The sequence below is a fragment of the Macrosteles quadrilineatus genome, unplaced genomic scaffold (genome assembly GCF_028750875.1).
Source record: "Macrosteles quadrilineatus isolate MER2022 unplaced genomic scaffold, UCM_ALF_1.0 Scaffold_3__2_contigs__length_128488019, whole genome shotgun sequence".
NCBI lineage: Eukaryota > Metazoa > Arthropoda > Insecta > Hemiptera > Cicadellidae > Macrosteles > Macrosteles quadrilineatus.
Window position 1 is genome coordinate 48,066,769 of NW_026542596.1, and position 25,039 is coordinate 48,091,807.

Genomic DNA, 25,039 nt, shown 5'->3' on the forward strand with positions numbered 1-25,039 from the left:
GAACACACCACACTCTCGCACCTGTAGCTGACCATAGCACGTGAACGGAAGCCAGCAATGCTCGTGTGTGTTCGTAGTATTTCACCATGGTTGCCAATTATATCTTATCTCCAGTGAGGGACACCGGCTCGCCACCACAGCTAGCGCACCAGCACAGCAATGCAGTAACTACACCCAGGCAGCAATACCAATAAACTAGGCGCGACTGGTGCGATCATTAGCCGCTAGTTGCTGCCTGTTTACTGCATATCATATCGTATAACATTTAGTATGGCTGGGTAGCTGAGTGGTTATGGTGCTCGCGTGGAAATCGGATGGTAGTCGGTTCGATTCTAACACTGAGCAGCCTTTAAAGAGTAAACGTATAGTGTGAGGTCATACGGCAGCGATGCTCTGTCCAGGCTCGTCTAACACGGGCTGTTCGAGCAGTACATATATTCAGTCATTTTGTGGGGCTCATCGACCAAGAAGAATTTGAAAAAAAATCTTCGTCTGGTAAAAAAAAGCAATAAGCACTATCCTGGGCATGCCACTGGACGCCAGCTGAAGAGATGCATTCATCCAGACTGTCCCTTGCATTTTCATTTATGAAGCAGTAGTTTACATAAAATCACAACACATTTAACACTAACTTAACTACTACTTTCATACCGGAATTCATGTTCAACAACACAGACTAAAATTGTTTGAACAAAAACTCCACTATTCCGGTTTAAAACGTTCCAGGCACTGGCAAACAACTCCAAAACTACCCAAAAATCTCATAAATCAAAACAGAAATAAAAAAATGGTTTCTATGATATAGGCCTAGACGATTTTCTAAATGTCAAAATAGAGCCCTTTGGACCTTTGGCCTAGAATGTGATTTTCATGCAAGCTATTTTTTATTATTATTGTTTACCCTATTGACCTGTCCAATTCCCGACTGTGTACAATGCATACTGACCACTATTGTGGTTTGTATTCATTGCTCTGGACTTTTGACGGAAACTACAAAAGGATTCAAGTATTCAAGCAAGTAACTGATTTTAGTCGTGTGATCATTGGGATTTTTAATATATGGCTATGGTTATTAAACCTGCGTCTTTACTGGTCTAAACCGTAGTCTGAAACAAAGGCAGTCCATCTCGCTATTTTATTTCGCTTTTTGGATACTGGAGGAGACTTCCTATTTGGATATTATGGACTAATGACTTTATTGTATATTCAAAAACAAGGCACTTTAAAATGCAAACAAAATTAGTCCATCAGCAAACAAGCAGCTGAACTAGAAATTATGAGCCAAGGAAAACACGGAGAAGTTGACCGAATCAAATCAGACGAAAAACAAAAGTGCAAGATTTAACAAGACCCATGATTTGAAAACTGTGGATTTGAATTTGAATTTGAACTGTGGACCCCGGGACCCACTCAAGAGTGTGATGCCGTTTAAAATTCTACAGTATACAAAGTTTTTTTTTTCTGAGACAGTTTATATGACCAAAATGTTATAAATACTACAATAGCTATTTCTGACAGTTTGCATTTTGGAAATCAGAATGACAACAGCGCAGTCTGCTGGCTGCTCAATCAATGTAACAATGACTTCAATTTTAACGTGGGAATGAAACATCTAGTTTATCCATAATCTCGGATTCTTCACTCATCTTTCCATCATACTTAGGTAATACTGTAAACGCAGTATTATTATCTTATGTTAATGATACTACCTAGACCATGAGTCATGATCCAATACTCTCTTACCACAAATTGTTAAGGAACGTTGAGTTATTTTGAGTGGACCTGTCGATAAGATATCTTTTATCACTTGCAAAGTGCGCATTCTAAAGTAGCCCACATTCTACTACAGTCATACCCACTATAACGCATACAAAATAACATAACTGCACCGACTCACCGCAAATCAATAAATCAGGTTTATAAATATTAACCACACCATATGCTGTATGATACATGATCAGTTGTTGGTGCGAAAGGCATTGTGTCTATTGTATTGTGGAACACCCTGTATATGGGTGTCATTTATCACGTGGCAAGTGAAATAATTATGTGTCGAAGATGTAGATTGCAATGTAGGGTACAAGTATGGCAGATATTCTCAACTGTTTGCCACATCCCCTAATAGTCAAGTTTATAAAGGGGGGGGGGGGGATTTAGACCTAAAATAAATGTTTGTCTCATCAATTATATCGAACGGTTTGTTCTACACGTACAATAAACGGTATCATCAATCTGACGCATACTTTCTCCCATTAGCTTGCCACCCTTACTTATCATGGGCAAGCGATGGGAGTAACTACGTTATTGTACTGTGTGGGAAAAGGCACAAAAGTTGCATTACATTTTTGCAGCATTGGGCGGTGTACCATTTTGTTAAGGGTTGAAAGGGCTATAACTAGCTTAGTTTTAATCAAAACCGTTCAAGAGGCTTCTGTAAAAATCCGATTTTTCGTTATTTTATAGGGATTTATAGAAAAATCGCCATTAAAAAATTTAGTTTAACAAATTAAATAACTCATGGAAGTACCATGAATTAAATACCCCTGTAGATCAGTCCACATACACATTCACAAACAGGTATTTCGTTAACCACTTTGTTCGGTTCAGGAAGATCCAAAACGGATATATCCACCAAAACTCAAACTCAACCAATACTTTCTCCATAGACCATGAATAGGGGGAGAACCCAGAATGGTTGTATGTAAATGCACATCTGATGGTGGTAGGTAATACAAAATCATTTACTTATAATTGGTAGGGGCTTAACATGTTGTGTTCTTGATCTTAATATTACAAATTAGTCCAACTTTTTATCTCTGTTTCAGTGAGGGATATATCGCAAGTGTTTTCAACCTTTGCATTTTGTTTCAGGTAAACGTTTATTCAGTGTGGCCTCTTCGCAGCTATCCAGTAAGAAAGCTTCCAAATACCTAAGTAGTAACACACACAATTTGTATAATTTATGCACGTGAACTTGTTTGTCTCGCATCTCATACTTAATAAGTTCAGATTACTTACGCTTAATATTCGCATAAAAACTACAACTAAAAATTAAATACAAAATATCAGGATGCGTTGTGTGGATTAGTGTTCATTAGCTGATTATTTTAACCTTCAAATAGTGCCAAAAACGCTCCTCTGACGTAATTGATAGTAGCTTCCAATAAAAACACCACGCTCTGATGACGTAATGAAAACATTCTTTTAGCGGAGCCCCTCTCATTTTCTTCAATTAGATGCAGTGATTAGTTTAAGTATCATATTCGATTTTGAGAGATAAGATTTGAAAATTGTCACCAATGCCTACACATTAGGGTGTGACTTTTAAGACGAAGACGAGTTAAAGACCTCGAAAGATTGGGTAAATGAATGCAATAAATCCAAACCTTACATAATATAGTATCGTGTTTCGGCATTTGCTACCCAGCATAAACTTTCCATAATTCAGATAATAACAGAATGAATTATAATGGGCATTTTTTTTCGTATGAGGTTTTAGTATGTATTCATTGATGAATGAGATAACAGCGTTTGTACTGACTGCTAAAATTTAATGCCTTTTCTCAGGAACGAACTAGAGACCTTCTTTTATTCAGTGTCATTTTAATATTCTTCCTGAACACTTCCATCGACAGAGTTGGTGTCAGTCGTCAGTGATAGTGTGACACTTGAATTTGAAATATTAAACGTTCCACTTCAAGTGCGACTGCCAGTATTGATATAAACCAGTTCTCAACGATATCATTACCTAACTTGCACTACTGTACTTGTCAGGTAGCGATGTGGTCGTTTTGAGTCAAAAGAAATACAATTGGAAAAGCAAAATAAAAGTTAATTTTTTACGCTTTCGGTTTTGGATGGCATAGAGAAAATTATCAGATAGGGTGGCTGAAAAAGTAACTTGCACCCTCCTAGCTGAGTGACGAAAAATTGGTCGGTCGTCCGTGCAAGCGAGTCTAGTCTGACGACGTAATTGAGTGTACACCCTGGGCCGTACAGTCGTCGCAGCGACTGACGACAGATCCTCTCCATTCAACCATTGTGACCATGTTATCGGTTGAGAAAAGGCGTAAGCTCGTGCTGCTGGACTGTTCCAGCTTAAGAAGAAATCGTTCGTACCACAGAAATGCTACAAATGATTTTGAGGACAGGTATGAATTTGGAGGGTGTCATCATTTATATGAAAAGATTGTATCCTGAACTTTATAAAAACCACATTAGGATATCAGGGGATACTTTTGACTACATCGTCACCAAATTGAAGAAGGACCTTACATTGAAGACTACAAACATTGTGCGGCCAATTTCTAAGAAAGAACGCCTCATTTTAACGTCGTTTTAACGCCTCACTCTTCAAGGCCTACAATCGCAATAGTCGGTCTGACGATCCGAACGACTAGACTTTACATTTGTCTTTGGTCGGTCGCCCAACTAGGATGCTCTCATGCTTATCCCCTTTTTTAATTATTTTTGGTGCGACGGATTAGCTCGCACTGATGACCGACATTCAGCTAGGACGGAGTCAGCGCTGTCAACAAGCAACAGAGCCACTGTATCCTTTTGTTTTTGATCAGAAAGTTGTATTTAATGCCTAAAGAATCGGTGTACCAAATTTCAGCCTCCTAGGTAAATGGGTAGTAGGAGAATTAGTGATGAGTGAGTGAGTGAGTGAGTCAGTCAGTCAGTGAGGGCTTTGCCTTATATATATATAGATTCTTGATTTAAATAGAATTAGTTTAACAAATACTTAGGTTTGCTGCATCAGGGAGGGTAAAACTGTTTTTTTTGTAAAATGTGAATAGTTAGTAAGAAATAAAAACATTTTCCAAATTTGATCAAAATATGTTCACAAACAAGCAAACTACAACAGTTTACTTATTCTCCATAAGAATGACATGGGAATTTTAAATTTACAATTTTTTGGAATTTTCTCCGTAACCATTAGGCGCATAATAACGCTTCAATATACTAAATTATTTGTTTTTTTTTAAGCTCTACAAAATGGTTTGGAAAGAAATTGCTAAATTTTATGTATTTTGGGTCAAAAATGGGAAAAACCTATTTTTACCCCATAAAACCCCCCGTAAACCCCCGTTCCCATGGTCCGATCATGCTGGATCGCGAACTCGTTCGAATAAACGTACGTTTACACGTTTGTACCAAATTTAATTAAAATCGGATCACTTTTGCTCGAGTGATCGTGCTGACGGACACACACATACAGTATATATATAAATATATATATTAAGAAAACTGTAGTGATTAGGGCTACTATTTTGATATATAAAAGCATTATTAAAAACTAAGTACCCTTTTTTAATTCATTTTATTTAACAACGACTAGTTTCGACGATTATGTCATAGTCATGTTGTTTTTATATCTAACAAATACAATAAACATTTTATCTAAATCTACATTTATATATATGAATTTGAACGGATGGTGTTTTTGGCCTCTAGGGACCTCAAAACGAAAAAAAAAATCGGTCCCGCGTCCAGCTCTTACCATGAGTACTACGGTAATAGCTTATTCCCTATATGGAAAATTCGCTAATATTTCTATTTTAAAGTAATCATTTGTGAGTTTACTTTTTATTTGGACCTAATTAGGTTAAAGCTGACAGGTATTTCTTATGGTTAAGTATTTTATGATTGCGATCATGTTTAATAGTTCGGGAAACTGTAAAAAACGTTTAAACTATTTGAGATATTTGAAATCTGTTTGAGGCGACCTTCTTAGATATGAGGGGCTACAGTAGTGATGGTTAATTTTAAAAGTTTTACCCTTAGGGGTAGTAGAGGTACTCCTACCTCTACTACCCCTACCTGAGTTACCTCCGTAACTCGAAATTTTAAATAGGAAGTATAGTCGATGTTCATATACCTTACAGGTATTGATGAAATTAAACAATTGACATAAAAAAAATAAAAATCGGACCACCGACCTAAGTTAACAGGCCAAGGATTTGGACCTTAGCTAAAGCTTAAAATGTCATTGGCGTTAACACACAAAACTAAATCAATAATTTTTCTTGAATTCTTATGACTAAAATAAATACCTACAATATATTGTTGAAAAATATTTTGCAAACAATTCGTACAGAAGTATTGCATGCACCAGGGAAGAAATGCATGTCGATACCTCTCCGTGGCACGTAATTGCTTACTGCTCTTGATATATATCTGTATAATTGCTTACAACAATATCTGTAATCCCTTCACCGACCGCTCGTATGATCTAAAGTCAATACGTCAGTAAATCATGGAAGGTGTAAACAGAGACAAGACTTGTGGCCGGATAGCGTGTTAGTGAGCAGTTATGTCTACACTCACACACACACGCACACACAGACTTGCGTAGGTTGTTGTTGCTCATTAACATAACATTACCACAGTATACTGTACATAGTAGAGATACTGTCTGTGTTACTTACTGCCTACTGTAACAATGGACTAGTATCTCACACTGGTTGAAACATTTGATGATGCAGATTTAGCCTGATACGAACGTAGTAGGATTGAGTCATCGAAAAAATGTGTTGACGTAAATTACCAATTTTTGTGAAAAATCGTTTTTAACCTAGACAAACTATTAGAAGGACAAGTGATTGTAAACTGTACAGTTGCCTATGTCACATCAAGTGTGAAAAGTTGAGGGAGGAAATTGAGTTGTAGACTTTATTATAACTGTGTAAGTGGTTCGATCAAATGTGATATTTTTGCATAAATAATTGTCTACACGTGGATCATGTAGTAATACTTAGTATGTCACTGAAGTAGTGCCATTGACTGGATACTGAAATATTGGTATATAATACTTACTGTATTACTTATTTAATACGCAAGCACGACTTTTGTGACAATTACTCCTCCGAAACTACTGAACCGATTTACATGCTTTTGGTGTCATTGGAAAGGGCGTAACGTGAAGTTGTGCAGGAAACTTTCTTTTTAGGTAAATAATTAGAGAGTAAGGCCCTGGGGTCCTTTAAAGTTTCGTATCCTACTAATATTATAAATGAGAAAGTTTGGATGTATGGATGGATGTATGGATGTATGTTTGTGACAAGTGAACGCGAAAAATACTGGTCGGATTGGGCTAAAATTTGGCATGATAGCTCACATTCCCGATTAACATATAGGCATATTCTTATTTCAAAAATCCTTTGGGGCTCCGCCCCAGTGGCTCTGGAGTTTCCCATGTCAACCTTATGAGAAATGGAATTATTGAATCTTAACAGCTGTTTCAATTAAACAAGTTGGTTCTGTTCTATGATGTTCAATAGCATTAAAGTTACAAGGATTACCAACAGGGCGCAGCACTATTATTTCTTTTACATTTATGACAACAGCTAATTTGCAACCAAAAGGTGAGTGAGCGTAGCGAACAAACTTCAACCTGGAGGCGAGTTAGCGTAGCGAACGAGCACCAACCCGGACTACACGAGCGTATGAAACGCCGCCGACCGTCTGCTTTTTTTGCAGAGCCAATAGCTTTAAATGATGTGGACTACACGGGCGTTTTGTCTGCCTGGTGAGGACGCGTAATTCAGGCGTTCGACAGATCTAACGCCTCTGGATGCGTAAAATACGCGGGCAGATCGTCGGCTCGCCGGACTACACGTAGCGACGAAGCGGCAACTAGCATTTCTCCTGCGCCCTACATCCCTCCCATCACTTTGGCAAGTCCAATTCTGCACTACTTGTTGTAATTGGAGTCGTCTGATTGTTTTTTGTGCCTCAATATTTGTATTTGTTTTGCTGAAAAAATTGTCTGAGTACATTCTGTTACTAAACAACTCGATAATGTTGTGTTTGACTACCAACGCCTCTTTGCACGACGTTTCTTCTTAACAGCCTTCAACAACAGCATACCAGCTACACATCCGACCTGTACAGTATCGTTTCCATTGGAACGGTCCAAATGTCAGTCACATTGGGCGAGCACAGTCGGCGGCGTTCTATACGCTCGTGTAGTCAATGCTCTCGCGTTCAATACGCTGCTGATTGTCGGCAGGTGAGTGAGCGTAGCGAACAAACTTCAACCGACGTGATTGAGCCATGCGAACGAGATAATCTTGAAAATTAAGAAGTTAAACGGGACAAAGCCCGCGGGTTACAGCTAGTTTCTCCATAAGATTAACATGGGAAACAAACATTGTTTTGAAACTCCAGCTGTTGTCAGAAATTTAATATTAATAATTGGTCTCCATGGAAGCAAGAGAAAATTCACAATGTTTACATTTTTCCTTTGACATTTAAATGTAAACAACGAGAACTGTCAAATGCCTATTTCACAATTTCAGACAGCTGATCCAAAAAAATAAAAGAACTAGGTGGTAGATTTATTTAATCGTAAACTTTATGATAGATTATTTATTATTAATCTATTTCCAATGATTATGAAACAGATTTTTCCCGTTGCGAAGCAAAAGTTAAAAGTGAGAAGAAGAACATATGTTAATTGTAAACAGTCAATGTGTAAATTATCTATGTTGTATTATCAATGTGTATCGTTTTGGATGTTGGTTTGTGTTTAATGATATAAGTTATAATCATAGAATTTTTATTATTTAAGGATTTGGCATATGAGTAAGCCTATGATAAATACACCATTTCAGAGTTCTGCCAGTTTTTGCCTAACTCTGTCCTGTAGAGTTTAAATAGCCTACACCTTATTGTCTAAAAGTTGGCTAAATAACTTAGGTACGGTACTTTATAAAATCTGACAACCTTTTTACGTTGACTTAAATTGTAAGCTTACCTTTTCCCGTCATCATCGGAAATCATGACTGTTATTAGTTTTTACACAAGTGATTTGTTTATAAATAACTCCTGTACTTCTTTGTAATTGCTCGATTTCGAGCAACAAGTACACTAGTACTTATTTAATACGCAAGCAGGTTTTTTGTGACAATTACTCCTCCGAAGCTACTGAACCGATTGACATGTTTTTGGTGTCATTGAAAAGAGCGTAACGTGAAGTTGTGCAGGAAACTTTCTTTTAAAGGAAATAATTAGATAAAGGCCCTGGTGCCCTTTATAATTTCGTATTTCTCCATAAGATTAAGATGGGAAACAAACATTATTATGAAACTCTAGCTGTTGTCAGAAATTAAAAGTGAGAAGAAGAACATATGTTAATTGTAAACAGTCAATGTGTAGGGTAAATTATCTAGAAGATAAACATGGACAACCTAATACGGCTGTATGTGGGAAACATTTTTGGAAAACACTAAAAACGAGATCAGCTTTTGAAAAATGATAAGATACAGTATTTACAAGAAATGTTGATTACATTAACCTGTTATGAACATCGTGAGTATTTCCATTAGTTAAATAATCATTGGGTAGTTTGCGTTGACTCTTTTAAACTCATCGGAAATTATGACCGTCATTTGTTTTCAAGCTGTAATACTTTGCAATTGCTCGATTTCGAGCTACATGTACACTAGTTGATCTAAAAAGGAGAACAAATACCGGTTCTGAGGTGTAAGTATTCACTTTTGAAGTGATGTTGGAATCGACCATCTATTTACATGTCGGAAACTACTCCCGTTCGACACCTAGAACCATCGGTCCTCCCGCCTCCACATAACACTGGTGGTGTATATATGTCGCCGCCAAACGCATACTTTCCTGCGAGAACCAATCTTACTGTTGGCATTGTCGTACTCATTGAGGAGCTAAAGTTGCATCTAATAACCTTTTACCGTTAAGAAACTATTGTAGAACAAATCTGGTTTGAAAAAAAGAAACATTTATATCGATCATTGATCATTATTATTAAGCGTTATCAATTGATATCTGAATGCCACCAAAGTGTTGAGTGAAGGATGAGTTGGAGTGAGATACCCTTGGTAGCTTTGTTAACTAATACCAGCTGTTCTCTAGCCAGCACCATTCGTCCAAAAAGCTTACCAAAAGGTTCCACCAAAAAAGTCCAATGATCAAGGGCGGCTGGGTCTGAATTACCTTAAGAGACCGTTTTAGCGAATTTCCCTATAGGGAAGTAGCTATTACCGTAGGTCTCATGGTAAGACCTAAGCCCGGGACCGATTTACTTTTTCATTTTGATGTCCCCAGAGGCCAAAAACACCATTCGTTCAAATTTTTATATATCTATATATATATATATGTGTGTGTGTGTGTCCATCCGCACGATAACTTGAGTAATTTTTGTCCGATTGTGATAAAATTTGGTTTGAAGGTGTAAAGCGGGATAAACTTGAATGAGTTCGCGAACCAGCATGATCGGACTATGGGAACGGGGGTTTATGGGGGGTTTTATGGGGTAAAAATAGGTTTTTCTCATTTTTGACCCTAAAACCACAAAATTTCACTATTTCTTTTTAAACCATTTTGTAGAGCTTAAAAAAAACAAATAATTTAGTATATTGAAGCGTTATTATGCGCCTAATTGTTACGGAGAAAATTCAAATAAATTGTAATTTTAAAATTCCCATGTTATTCTTTTGGTGAATTAGTCAACTGTTGTAGTTTGCTTGTTTATGAACATATTTTGATCAAATTTGGAAAATGCATTAATTTCTTACTAAACCACAGTACCTTTTAATTTTGTACATTTAAAAAACACTTTTTTACCCTCCCTGTTGCAGCAAACCTTAGTACTCATTAAACTAATTCTGTTTAGATAGGGAATAAATGTGATATTTTTAAGGAGACATTTTAGTTGAAATCCAATCAGGCGGCAGATGGAAATTCGCTAAGGCTGCAGGTTTGCTGCGGCGGGGGTATTTATTTTTGTAAGAGGAAAATCTTAAGCACAGAGCCAGATCTGTTGCTGCCGATAATTATTGATTTATTTACATTCGCTCAAACCTAATATTTTACTCGTTTTAACTCGTTGTGAACTAAAGCATCTCGTTAAGTCATATCTCTTGAATCATGTATTAAGGGACTAGTAAAACATACCTTTATTGACTAAATGGATCCTACAAAAAAAGGAAATTTTTTAAAATTGTAATAATGTTGATCCAAAAAGGAGAACAAATGTCGGTTCTGAGGTGTAAGTATTCACTTTTGAAGTGATAACTGTGTTAAATGTGCATTTATTTACATGTCGGGAACTAATCCCGTTCGACACCTAGAACCATCGGTCCTACCGTCTTCACACAACACTGGTGGTGTATATATATGTCGCCACCAAACGCATACTTTCCTGCGAGAACCAATCTTACAGGTGACATTTACCATACCTACTGTGGAGCTATAGTTTAACCAAATTACCTTTTACCGCTAAGAAAATATTGTTGAACAAATCTTGGTTTGAAAAAAAATAACTTGCATATATATTAATCATGAATCATTATTATTAAGCATTATCAATTGGTATGTCAGTAAAACATACCTTTATTGACCAAATGTATCCCACAAAAAAAGGAAAATTTTCAATTTAAACATTAATGAAGGATGAGTGTAGAATGGAGTGAGATTTATTTACATGACACTTATATTTTACTCAGTTAAACTAAAGAACTTACTGTGAACTTGTATGCATCTGTCATAATAATAATAATAAGTCATAATAGTAAGCAAGGTTCGAAAACTTATGTAGAGCACATCCATTTTTTCAATAGCTTAATCTGTGCTCGACTCATCAATGATCTATCTATAGAAAAATTAGCTACAGAAGGTGAATACACATAAAGTAGATAGTAATCCACAAATTTCTTAAAGCGAGCTTGTGTAGTGATACATCACTGGACTTAGGTCTTTGAGGTTTAGGGTTCAAATCCGACCAATAACCAAACGATACCGAAGAGAGGACATACATTTAAAAAACCTTCAAAAGTGCCATCAACAAATTCCAAATTTGGTCGTTAATTTTTAAAATTAAATATACCACAGTACTGTCTTATTTTACATTTAAAATTCAATTTTCAACGCAATCTTCAGAGTCAACCTTTCCTATAACTCGCAATTCAAGCAGCCACAAAGTGCAATGCCGTTATTGGGCCGTATTTTCTACACCCTCCCATTATGGGGTTCAGTTATTAATAGTAATCAAAATCCTTATTTGTAGAGTTGTCAGGTAGTTTAACGAGGTGAGTCGGCGACTCAAAGACTTGATTTGCATTTCTCCGTACAAGGCTGTGCTCGGAGCTGCGCACATCGAGTACAGAACACTGAGTAATGAGACTCAAGTCAGCTGATAGAGAACTCTTGGTAGTTTAGTACATGCACTGTTAGTTAACACGTTGGGTGCTGATGACGGGAATTCCCGCCATTGCTTAACATTGAAATAAATGCAATTTTCATGTTCAAACATGTCAACGGCACTTTAAGTGTTTTAATGTGTGCCTCGCTGACTATAATAATATGACTCTTGCAGTATTAGGCATTCCATCCCGTTGCTGACAGTGACAGACGTAGTTGAATTAAATTAAAATGATTTCAGTCACTGATTTCGGTTGCACACATCAACTTTTAAATAAGGCTAACTGAAAACTCAACTCATTGTAAATAAGTGCAACTTTTTTATCATACAACTATTGTTGCAGCAAAAATATGTAAGAAAATCAAATTTTTGGACAGAAGCGTACTTAGGAAATGGGAGTAGCTAATGTATAGTGGAATAAAAATGGGCTACATGATTTGATCATGTACTCGTCTGTTTTCTTTTCGTTGAGACTTTCCCCACTCACGTACTTAAACACTAAACTAATTTCAAAATAGTTTTGTAGAATTACTACTTTATGGTGCTACAGTACCTTCAGAATTTAAAGAAGAATTCTGAAAAAGAGTCAACACATTTGCGGGTCTACAGATTTCTATGTAATATACCCCTTCCCTTCAAGACCCTCTCAAATAGGCCTACTTTAACTACTTATGTGAATACCGATGAATAAAACAAATATGTATATATCACACTGTTTTACTGAAAATGATAATTATTACAACACTTAAAACGCATCAAATTCAACGAGGAAAATTTCAATTAAATTGTATCCTGATAACGATCTTCTGATCAGAACGTTAATGAAACCAGACTCTTGACACATATTGCAAACCGGTCGCATCGAGTAAAGATTATTTGAGGCGACGTTCAGCCAACTACGCTCCGAGTTTGATCTTGTAGAAACCGACGGTCGGGCTACTGTCTTGTCGATAATGTGTAGCTGCACAAGGAACTGACTATCGGCATTTGACCTACCACGAAGATAGTCGAGTTGAAAAAAATTCGATAAATAAGTTAGAGTTGTTGAACACACTAAAAATCTTATAGAATCGTAACAATCAGAATTACAATTCAAATTAAATCTGTAACAATTATTTTAAGTAGGAATTTTCACTTTTTAGCGAGAAAATGTCCTTACGCTGTTCTTGGTAATATCCCACGTCGAAGTTTTGGTCGATAGCGACCAAAATACATACCCTGAACACCCTGAATGATTGCCCAATGAGAAGATAGCCTCAGATGACATGTATTACATATCCTGACATTCTCAGATGACATGAATTTTAATTTGGAAAACAAGATAATCGCTATGGGAATTATTGTTAACCACAAGATTCAATCGAGGGATCGTTAATCTGAAAGCTATTATTAACTTATTACGAACTACCCTTTCTATATTGTTGTTTTTATTGTTATTTTGTTTACTTTACAAACAAGTATAAAGCCATGGACTCCGACTATCCAATATAATAATTGAAAATCGATCTCTGTAGTGAATTAATGACTGCTCCGATGCTAATTCCCACAAATGTCTGTCACAATGTTTGAATGATGATTGACTCATTACTTCAGTCTATTAATAGAACGCTAAAATTAGTTATCAGCTGTCTTAATCATAAACAATGTATCACTGTTGATTGTGTATACGTATAACTATTTTTGACCTTTATGAAAAGTTTTCTAACACCATTTTGTTAAACGTAAATGTATGCTTTGCTAGCGTTAAATTGTTTCGTTAGTGTTTAAGCATAGTTATTTCATGATAGGTAAAAAAGGAAGTATTGTCTTATTAAAGTAGATAGAATGTATTTTATAGTTTAAAGAGTTTATATTTAGATTTTAAAGTATTATTACAATAAATTTCGTTAGTAGTGTCGATTAATGCATAGAGCTCCTATATTAAAAAATACAACTAAAGACTCCAACTAACCACACATACAAAAAAATACCCCCGCTGCAGCAAAACTGCAGATGAAGCGAATTTCAATTTGTTGATTTGATTTGCACTAACACCTTTTTCACTATATGCTTTTGTTATTCACTAATGAAATTAAAATTTCAAGTTTATGTTGTGGCTGTAACAAAATTTACTCAAAAATTATTTTCACTGAACTGTAATTGATCCATTTTGTTCAACACGACCAATTAACTTGAAAAAAACCGTTAAAACTCCCAAAGGCTTTGAATAAAAAAAAAACACAACGACCAAGATTTCTTTCTGGTTCCCTTTAACAATGTTGTACAAATAAAATTTAGGATCGGTTTGTGTTCTTTATCAGACTGACTTAGACCTTGTAGTCACACCTACAATTTACACGTAAAAACTACACAGTATGCCATTGTTTTATTATTACCTTTGTTATTCTTGAATTTTAAGTGAATACTGATGATTACCAGGAGTGTACCACTTCGAAATTCGTGCAGACTATCGGAGTACAAAGGTTCTGAGCTAGCGCAGGTAGATAGTCGTGTACCGACCACGGCGCAGAGACGGTCAGTGAGTCAGTTCAGTTCAGTACCGACTGAGTCGCGCTGCTAAACACATCAGCTGTTCGTTCTGTCAGTGAGCTTCAGTGCGTATACCATACACTGTCAACAATATAGAGGATTTCCCCAGTTTTCCTCATTAAATTATCTTGCAATAATCAATCCGTTTTTCGCTTACGGGTAGTTTAAATTGTGTGTAAACAGTATCTGCCTTCTGTGTATAGTTTTTGGTGTCCGTGTGTTTTAATCGTAAGCTAAATGAAGTTTATTTATATTGTGAGTATTTCAGCTAATCGTTGTTTACAAAGTTACTTTAATCGTTTATAAGTATTAATTAGATTTGGTATTGTAAATGTGCTAGTGTTTACAGTCAATGAGTCAATATATTTTAAAAGCAAAACTACTTTGTTTACATTATTTAAATTGCTTACTAACATTTTAATCGTTTAACGTACTTAAAACAGTTAGTAGGTGTAAAATTATGATTAGCTCAAACATTGTTTTACTTTTAAACATTAATCTTATATTGATTACAACCTATTAAAGGTTGATTTTCGGTGTTTAGAAATTGACAGAATGGAGGAAATAGACTTACCTGAGTAATAACAATTAGGCCTAGTTATTTATTTTTACTAACGGTTCCACCATTTTACAATAGGAAATTTACAATAAACAATACAAGATGGTAAGATTTATACATAAACAGCAGACAATACTGAAAAAACGATTAATTAACATATGTTTAACAATAACAATCTTACAATTTACAATAAACAATACAAGATGGCAAGATGTATATATAAACAACAGACAATACTGCAAAAAATTAATTAATTAACAGATATTTAACAATAACGATCTTACAATTTAAATAATAGGCTACAAGGTGTTCTCATAGAAATACAATATTGACGTCAGAAAATTGAGAATACTCTAGAGGAGATTCCATAAATACAAGTGCAATAAGTTCCTAATACAATAACGAGTTCCGTAAGTTATCATGCACGAATTCATCTACTGAGTCTCTCCTCTTTAATCTGTGCTACTATGGGTATTACTAAAATACTGCTTCCCCGGCTATAAATAGACGATTGCTTATTGTGGGGCAAAGGGTTTCATTTATATATTTTTTTATAAAGAAATCTTTATTTTGCTTACGTTGATAATTCAAATAATTATGTAGCCTAAGTTTAAAATGTTCAAACGTTTTCAAATAGAATTTTTAACATCAACCGTTAATTTATGCCCTATTCTATGTTATTTTTAGTCCAAAGACGCTAGGCACGAGCCCGGGATTGTTTTGCACATTACTTCATTGCCTAGGGGTTGCGGCATTATCGCTTAGATAAAATCCATTGGTGATTTGACCCCGGGACCTCAGGGACCGAAGTCCCGCGCTCTCTTCTATTCTAAACATTCTGGTATGTTCTTTTTCTTGTAAGAGAAATTATAATTTTATAAATTCATCTATCTAGATAATTTTCTATCACGGACTGCACTTAGTTCTGTTTCTATCGGTTATAGAAACTTGTTTGATTTATTTACAGCAAATCACACCACCAAGGTCAGTAGAACACAATCACTATCACTTTCAATATATCGAACACGTGCCGCCGTTACCGTAGCGAGCGAAGCTGCTCTATAGTTGAAATAGTTTAACATTGAGTCTGAATGTTAGGGACAATGTTTGTTGTTGAGTTGTAATACTTCCAATAAAAATTAAATTGTAATCATCAATGACTTCCACATTTGAAACGGTGAAGTACAGAAGATTTTCATAGGAAGCTTATTCAAAATGTAATTCAACCATTTAATTTTGGGCTGAAAAAGGGAATAACAAAGCTATATAGGTATCAGCAATCTGACACACACTTTCTCCCGTTAGCTTGCCAACAACCGTCATCATGGGCAAGCGGTGGGAGAAATTATGGTATTTTATGGATTACAAAAGTTGCAATAACTCTTGAACCGTGTTTTTTACAGGAATGGGGGTTACGCCGTTTTAGAGTTAAAAGAAATATAACATAGTACATTTTCTTCATCAACAGCGTTTTGGCCGTTTTTGGGAAAATTTGATTTTTCTGTCATTTTATGGGGTTATAGTGGGAAATCGGCAAAAAAATGTCTAATAGATGAAAAACACCTGTAGATACCTATGGTTTATTACCTACATACCAAATTTCATCAAAATTTGACCACAGGTGTGGTCTGTAGCTCTGTACATCTTCACAAATACTGACAGACATACGTTTAGACATCACTTCATATCTCACACTCATTTATATGTGGGTTAACAATATGTTGACAAGTGCCCCTTATTAATTGATGATTATAATGATAGGTTTATTACCTACATACCAAATTTCATCAAAATTTGACCACAGGTGTGGTCTGTAGCTATGTACATCTTCACAAATACTGACAGACACACGTTTAGACATCACTTCATATCTCACACTCATTTATATGTGGGTTAACAATATGTTGACAAGTGCCCCTTATTAATTGATGATTATAATGATACTTAATTATTGATAACGACAGTAAATAAGTAATCGCCTCTTTGTGTAACTGTACATCGTCATGTCAAGCGACACTGAATTTAAAATAATTTTGAAGTAGGCTAATACAATAAATGTTATACAATTAGGCTATATACTGTGCCAATATCAATATACCCATGGGAGTACCTGTGATTGTATGTTACTTCAAGTGACAGTTACTCAATCGGCGTATGTCATAAGATATTCATGTCCCACATTGCGTTTTCTCAATTATTATAATCACCCGCATTTTGATAGAAAGTTGCTCTTAACTCGCCTCAACGTCATAATAATAATAAATAATACTATTGCAGTTTTCACCAACAGTTCCACCTTTTCTTTTCATTTTTGCGTTTTAACGCTCTTAACATGTTTCGTTAGGGGAAGCTCTTATCTTGTTACTATATAACGTCAATGATTTATTGAATAGCATCAACCAATTAATATCCTAATGAAAAATAGCACCAAACTCCATAATTATTCAGACTTTAGGATCAATCCAGCGACAGTTTTTACTCTAATTTCATCAAAATCTTATCCAATCATCTCCTTGATCCTAGCACAAATTTAACACTCAGAAGTCTATGCTCCACCCGGATGACTTTGGGAATCACGCTGTACCGAGGTACTTGAGGAGTCGGTAGGTGCGAAGGGCCGGGCGGTAGCCGGGTAGCCCAGTTTTCAAACAATGACAGCTTTCCCCCCGTTAGCATTCTGGTGGGCGATCATTAGAAATCCCACCAGCACTTATATTTCAACACCCGGGCCCACGGAAAATAATTACGACCATTTCCATTATATATTGTGTTACGATTGACTACTCATAACCTGTCAAATGACGTCATTTGAGTCCAAACCCCGCCAAAAATATACACTCGTGATCTTTTTTTCATTTTCAGTATTTGTAATTATTGGTTTTGTAACTATGATAAGCTGTAGAATAATGTCGTTCTTAAGCAGACATGCTTGCAGAACCAAGTTTCATCAAATGGGTTTTCACTCATTTTTCTACCAAAAAATTATATTTAACACATATTATGTTTCAATGTTGTTAAATGTATTTTAGACAAATTCATTTCATCGGTGCGTTGTTCTTACATACTGCTCAGATCCTGACCCAGCCTATTCGATGTGTTAACGTGCCATGTAGGAATCGTTTGTATGCATTTATCACTAAGCCTTGGCTGATTTTCTTAACATCTTTTTTTCCGTTTAAAGACTCCGGGAAAACGCAAAATGCCAAATTTAATCAACGTCTGATGTGTATTTTGTACGAAATATTTTGGAACGAATTAATGCAATCGGTTCGCTGTTCTTACACACTTACTAACCTCTACAACCCAGCCTACTCGATGCAATTTACTTATAATTTGTGACAAAAATACCTTCTTAACATTAACTTTGGCCATAAAACCGCTGTACAGCACATCTGTTTATTTAGCACACCCGCTCACTTAATTTGCATGTTTTATGCCGACATATGGATATAACCGCTGATAAATTCAACCGCTGGTCGCGCCAAAGTAATTACAAGAGAAGTGATAAATACGCGTGTAGGATAGAAACAGTGATAAACGTTCGTGTAAGATGCAAGGAGATAATGAAGTTAATAATGGATAAGTTGATAATGGAGTTAGCACTCCATCATTGCCTTTGATGCATGACTCGAGAAAGTGGTTTATATTTCAATTTTGTTTTTCCTTAAAGAGCGGCGCTAGGAAACTCGTCATTTGCAAAGTATTTAATTTCTGAGTACAAATTAGCTGTTTTGATTTATTTTGTTATGGATGGAGGTAATATTTGGCGAGTCGGTGGATCAGTTGGCAGTGTTACGTATCCACGGTTGCAATGTTGTAGGTTCGAATCCTGATGTTCGCCTCTAAATTGTATATACTCTTTCCAAGGGGACGTTCCAAGGTCCATGTGAACGGACACATTTTAGGTCTAGCCGCATACATCTTTGAAACATTTGGAATGATGTGCAAAATATGTAAATTGGTTGTTAGGAGTTGTACTGACTATACACGAAGTCGACGAATATAATTTTTTAGGTGTCAACCTAATGAATCAACTTGAAGACTAAACAAAAAATTTCACTCTTTTGTATCCATTCCGAGAGTGTTGAATGCTTCTCAACATAGATCTCATAAACTGGCTGCGATGTGTATTTATATCTTTATCACCGTCTAGGCGAGATCCTCTAGTCTATGGTCTACCGTGTGTAGATTGTAGATTTTAGATTATAGTGGAATGCTAATACACGTCTGGCGCTCCCAGTAATGCACCATGTTTATTGTAGACTGCCGTAGACTGTATCTACATAGAGCAATAACCTCACCTGTTTTTGTTAAGCTTTCCAGGGCACAGAGAAATCTGATATTATCAAAGAAATATACATACCACAGACATTCCTTCGGGTTTTCTTTTCTAGAAGCGGAAAATATTAACATTTTCCTTATAAAAAGTAAGGTGGTGAAATTAACCTAACCTATCATAGCTTATGCTGACAAACCCTAAATTAATTTGCACAAGGCCAATTTTAATAAATAGTTCTTTTCTTGAAATGACCCATTTATTCCTCAGTGATAAATCATGAGAGCCTACAGCATATAACATTTCTACAATGTTTAATTTTTCGCCTTTCAATACGGTTGTGTTCGGCTTTGAATCTCCGACGTAATAGGGACAATGAATGTTTTAACTTGATACAACCAATAGCCAGATGTTGTTTGAAACGTAAGCTATTGAGTAGTTGATAATGTAATTAAAATTAGTTGTAAAAAATTACATAGTACATTTTAATTGAATTGAATCTGTATATGTCACGAGCTGTACAAATGTGTATATTCTTGGGAGCTAAGTCAAGATAGCAACCCATCATCAACCTAGTCAACACATTCACAACCCTGAAACTGTGCTTTTAAGCATTTCAATGAAGTTGGGTTCGGATATAAATCACCGCAGTAGTTGTCTAAACTGATATATTGAAAGAAGGCAGATATTGTTTGAAACACATATTATTTAAACTAGCAATTTAAAAAATGTCTCTAAATCTTTGGTAAATTCCTTTCCATTAACATGTGTATTCTCCGGTGCTAGGTTAAGGTAGCAAGAAGTTAAAACCCCCTTGAATTAACTCTGAAAGGTTAAAACTCAAAAGAGTGAACAGTGTAAGTGCACGAAGACACGGTTATGATTGTTTAACCCGACAAGTACCAGTTACAAACAAATAGTGACAAATAACAGTTGCAATGAGTGCCGTGAAAGAGCTGGAACGTCGTCTGGCGGAACGGGAGGCGGACTTGAATCGCAGGAACGATGTCATCTCCTACCTGGAGAAGGAATTGGACGAACGAGACGCGCTGATACGCCACCTGCGCAACGAGATCGACAAGTTCAGACAGGTGGTGCGACCCATCACTCAACACATGGTGAGCCACCTGGGCCTGCAGGGGAACGGTGAACTGGAGGCGGAGTGGGAACCTGCCCAGAGGCTGAGGACGAAGAGGCAGGGACTGAGTGCTGAGCCGATCATAGGAGATCTGAAGATCATCAAGATAGCCAAGAGTGCCAAGTAAGTAGATTTGTAGGAGTAGGTATGACAATAAAGGGTGGTCGGTGGAATGGGGAAGTAAGTAGAATGTTGAAGAATAAGGTAAAGCAAATAACCCTCAACCCCTCTAAACGTTTAACTTTGGCCGAGAAGTAACCAAGAGTTCCGAATAGGTAAGGGCTGTAGCAGACTGTTTCAGACTGTAGCAATGAAATGTTCGTAGAAAGTAACTTTAAGGATAGATAAAGGTGGGATGTTAAAAGAGAGCTTAACAAATACTTTCTGGCATGCTAGTTTATCGGCATTTGCATGAATGATCAAGGTCAGTTTAGTAAAGATTATTGTAATAGTAAGACTAGTTATTTAAGGGGGATTAAAAATAATACCTGGAGTAAAACGAAAGTAAAGAATGGCCAATGAAAAGCTTGTGTAAGTAAGTTGATGGTGTAAAAATCCTATGAGTAGAGGGCATTAAAACATCTTATATGGTTCATGGACATGTATTGGAATGTTCAAAGCCAAAGTGCTAGAAGGGCGTTATACCAGAAAGTTTAGGGATTTTACAAGCAATTCTCAAAGCTTGTTGAGAACATTCAAAATGTTATTCTAGCTAGACTAGTAATTTGGGGATATGCAAATAATTTCCAATTCTACGATGATCTTGGTCAGTAAATTGAAGGGCATTAAACTGACTGTTCCTTTTTTAAGTGGGTAAAATTGTATCCAAATCAATGCTAAAGGCAAGTCCCTCTTTTTATATTCTTAGGATATTTAAGACCAGAAAGCTATTGTGTACAGTATTTAGGTATAATCTTAAAACCATGTAAATGTGAATGGAATTGGAACTGTCTAGAGCACCAAGTAGAAGATTACGATGGGTCATCTTCGCCATGAAGTCTTTTAAGAGACATCTAAGCTCCTCAAATATCCAGTATTTTGTCCACAATGATAGTTACTGTATTGGGTTTAGCTCGGCGAATTGTCAGTAAATATGATCTATAGCTTCCATGATATTTTTTCAACAACACTATTAGTTCTTCATTGAGAGCGTGTTTTCTGCTTACTCGTAGACAAAAGTTTTAATGCCATTTCAACATCATTGCCAATGCCAATGTCAACGGCACTAACTTGCAATGTGGTGGCTCGAACAGATGACCTATAGCGTACAACAATGGCAATGAGATTACAGTTATATCACGCCCACGCTGAGTAACAGTTAATTATCACCGTTGCCAGTAAGTAACAAGTCACGACTGTAACAGTTCCAATCACGATTGGACATCACGAATACAGCAAGCAGCTTGCCCCACCTGCTGTAGCCGGTTGCAACCTATTATTTCACAACACGGAAATATCCTTTGGTTTCCTCTTGGTTGAAAAGTGTTGCTTGGACAATTGAAGTGGGACGAGTGGAAAATTGTTAGATGCGTCTTAGCTTTGCATCCGATCTATTAGGAATGAATGTAGTAGAAGATAGTATTGGTTTCAACGCCCATGCTATTAAATTTTGTATCCATGTTCTTTAACGTTTTCAAAGGGAACGGTCCAAACCCTGGGCTTGTCTCTATCTAACGTAGATATTTTGTTATAATCCTTAATTAATTTCGCAATTGCAAACGCCATCTGGGTCCAATAACGGCCTCTCTTGCAATCAACCCTGAGACCTTCAGATTTGAAGTTGATGCATTACTTTGCTTCCAGCCCTTTATATCACCTTATTACTGACATTCGTTCCAGGCTTTTCATAAACCTGTAATTTTGAATCCATCTTGTTCTGATTTTATTATTCTCATAATAAAAATAAATATTCCACAGAGCTAGGAAGCCGATAAGGAGGACCGAGCTCTTGCAATTGTGCAAGAGGGCTCAGGGTCTCGGCACGCAATTGATTCTTCTCAGTCATGAAACTTGAAGGATGGGATGCTCTCACTGTTGTGTAATAGCCTGAGCCCTTTATTTGTTTAAAAGTAACAACTATGTTTACAAATTGTTTAGAACTAACAACACATAGGCAATACGAGTACCTAAAAATGAAATATTAGTTGAAACATTAGACTAATCTCGATATTATCGAATATATTCCATGAAGTAGTTTTAGATCACCACTTCTCTACTTTACGAGACATCTTACCCCTCGTGTCATTTAACTTTGCAAACAGCACCCAAAATAACTCTTTGCAGAAAACAAACATCTTCCAACAATAGCACTACAAACACTGTACGAGACCAAGCAAAGTGTCAATTTGATACTTACCACAAGCTTGGGCAAGCAGCTGCCGGCTATAAGCCAATGTAAATCTCGTCAATGGAATTATACGTTCGCATGCAACTACCTACCTTACATGGGTGTGATTTGTGCACTAACATAAACAGTTGTCTACAGTATTAGCATAATTTTATCTAATATAGTGTCACCACCTATTGGCAATGGTTTGCTCTAGTAGGCTGCTGGGATAGTGCAGAAAAGAAGGTGACTCAACCAGTCTAGTTTTAAAATAGTACTTCAATTATTTATAGTTGTGTTTCTAAAAGAAATATCTTATCGGGCGTAATTTTTTATTTTTAATAAAATTTTATATTTTCTTTGGATAAATGGTTTAAAATGCTCAATTTTTTCTCATACCTGTTTCAAAACTTTTAGTGGTACTTAGCAAACTGTGTGATTTTTTGTTTGTAGATATTAAACAATAATATTTTATCCATTCATTTTGATTAAACATAATGGCTTCATCCGTTGGAATTTAAATGTAGTTTTTAAAAGTCTATTTACAAGACATATTAGTTTTAAATTAAATTCATGGGTTTCTTAAATTCTACATTTTTTTAAATTGACACTAAAAATCGAATTAAAAAAAAACTATTACGAATAGTGGGGTTTTCCTACAGTGTTTTTTGAGGGGTTTTTGTACGAATTTAAGCTATTTTTTGTTAATTTTATATTCAATGTTTCAATGTTGTAGTAATGTTTCAATGTTTTCTTTTTCCCTTCGTTTTCTTATGTAAATATTTGATCATCTAAACTAGGCAACTACATGTTTTCAGTTTTCAGAATAGACATTGTCTACTCTTTTAACCTATTCTCATACTTAAACCCCCCTTTCCCAGAGTTAACGATTATTTTCCTTAATAATAAAGCTCGATAAAATAACAAATTACTGAGCTGTACTTAGAACTTCTCCACAAATCTTACCTTAAGCCAGCAGTATATAAACTTCTCGACGACCGGACCCTTGTTAATGTTATTGCAGTCCGAGCGATATGCGGTGAAAAAAGTTTATCTGAAGACATAAATCTTTGTTTATCTCCAAACAATGGGAACAATGCAAAAAGCGGAATGTTCCGCCACGGCCATTTATTGAGGGTCGCGGACCAATTCTTCCAATTAAAATTATGTAGGCCTACCAATGGGAGACAGCCTGGTTGCAATAGGTTACAAATCATTCGATATCGCTTGAATTTTTCGCATTAAGTTCTTGACTGTAGTGTTGTTAGTGTTTATAAACGTACATTTTCATTATACAATTGTTAAGTCTGGGTATTCCCGTCGTAGTTTTCACCGCCAAAGGCAACCGTGGACTTACTTACAGGTGGTAAATTTATTTATAAAAGATTTTACGTGTTATTGTAAGATTTAATTTCACAAATTAGGATTTGGAAGAAGTAATTTTACACATACGATTGGAAGGTGAGCTAAGAATGGCGTACGATGTATTTGAAGCCTGATTACCGATTACCACAGAATTAAAATTTAATTTTTAATTCTGTGGTCGCTATTACCGAATAGCCAGCATCATTTGGATAAAGAGGTGGGCCCAGCTTTGAGCTATCAAAAAGGGAACGAGTTTCAAAAGATCAGACTGGTAGCCTTCTTATTTCTAGAATTACTACCAGTGTTTGTTATTAATAGTAATTAATTCGTTATAGTTTAATCAAGTTGACGGTAACGTAGGTCAGTTTTAATATTAACATTTCTCAGTACTACAGTTACTACCTGTCTTAAATTGAAACCTTTTTTTTATATTTTCGCAAAGGGGTGATTAAAAAAAGTATAACTATCACCATTAAAATTAAAAATACAGATGCCACTATGTATTTTTGTACACATTTGTTCCTAAATACTATAACATTGTTTAGTTAAGTTTGTTCCATGTTCAGTTATCAACCTATGAGTCACTTTGATGACCCAGTTTGTTAATTACCCAACAGGAAATCGCAAACTGTCTGAAGAGTCAGAAGTAGGCCGACGAGCTACCC

At 35.9% G+C, this 25,039-nt stretch overlaps 1 protein-coding gene across 4 annotated transcripts in view; it reads left to right on the plus strand.

Annotated features, from left to right (window-relative positions):
• Positions 1-25,039, plus strand: part of LOC128989670 (cGMP-dependent protein kinase, isozyme 2 forms cD4/T1/T3A/T3B) — a 224,681-nt gene that overhangs the window by 69,358 nt on the left and 130,284 nt on the right. The window contains exon 1 of one of the 4 annotated variants that reach the window (XM_054411643.1): positions 20,343-20,806. The exons of 2 other annotated variants lie outside the window; for them this stretch is intronic. In XM_054411643.1, coding sequence (XP_054267618.1) covers positions 20,484-20,806 — 323 coding nt within the window. In that variant the 5' untranslated portion in view covers positions 20,343-20,483. Of the gene's footprint in view, positions 1-20,342; positions 20,807-25,039 lie in introns of those variants that run through there. One more of the 4 variants, XM_054411642.1, reaches the window with a different exon arrangement.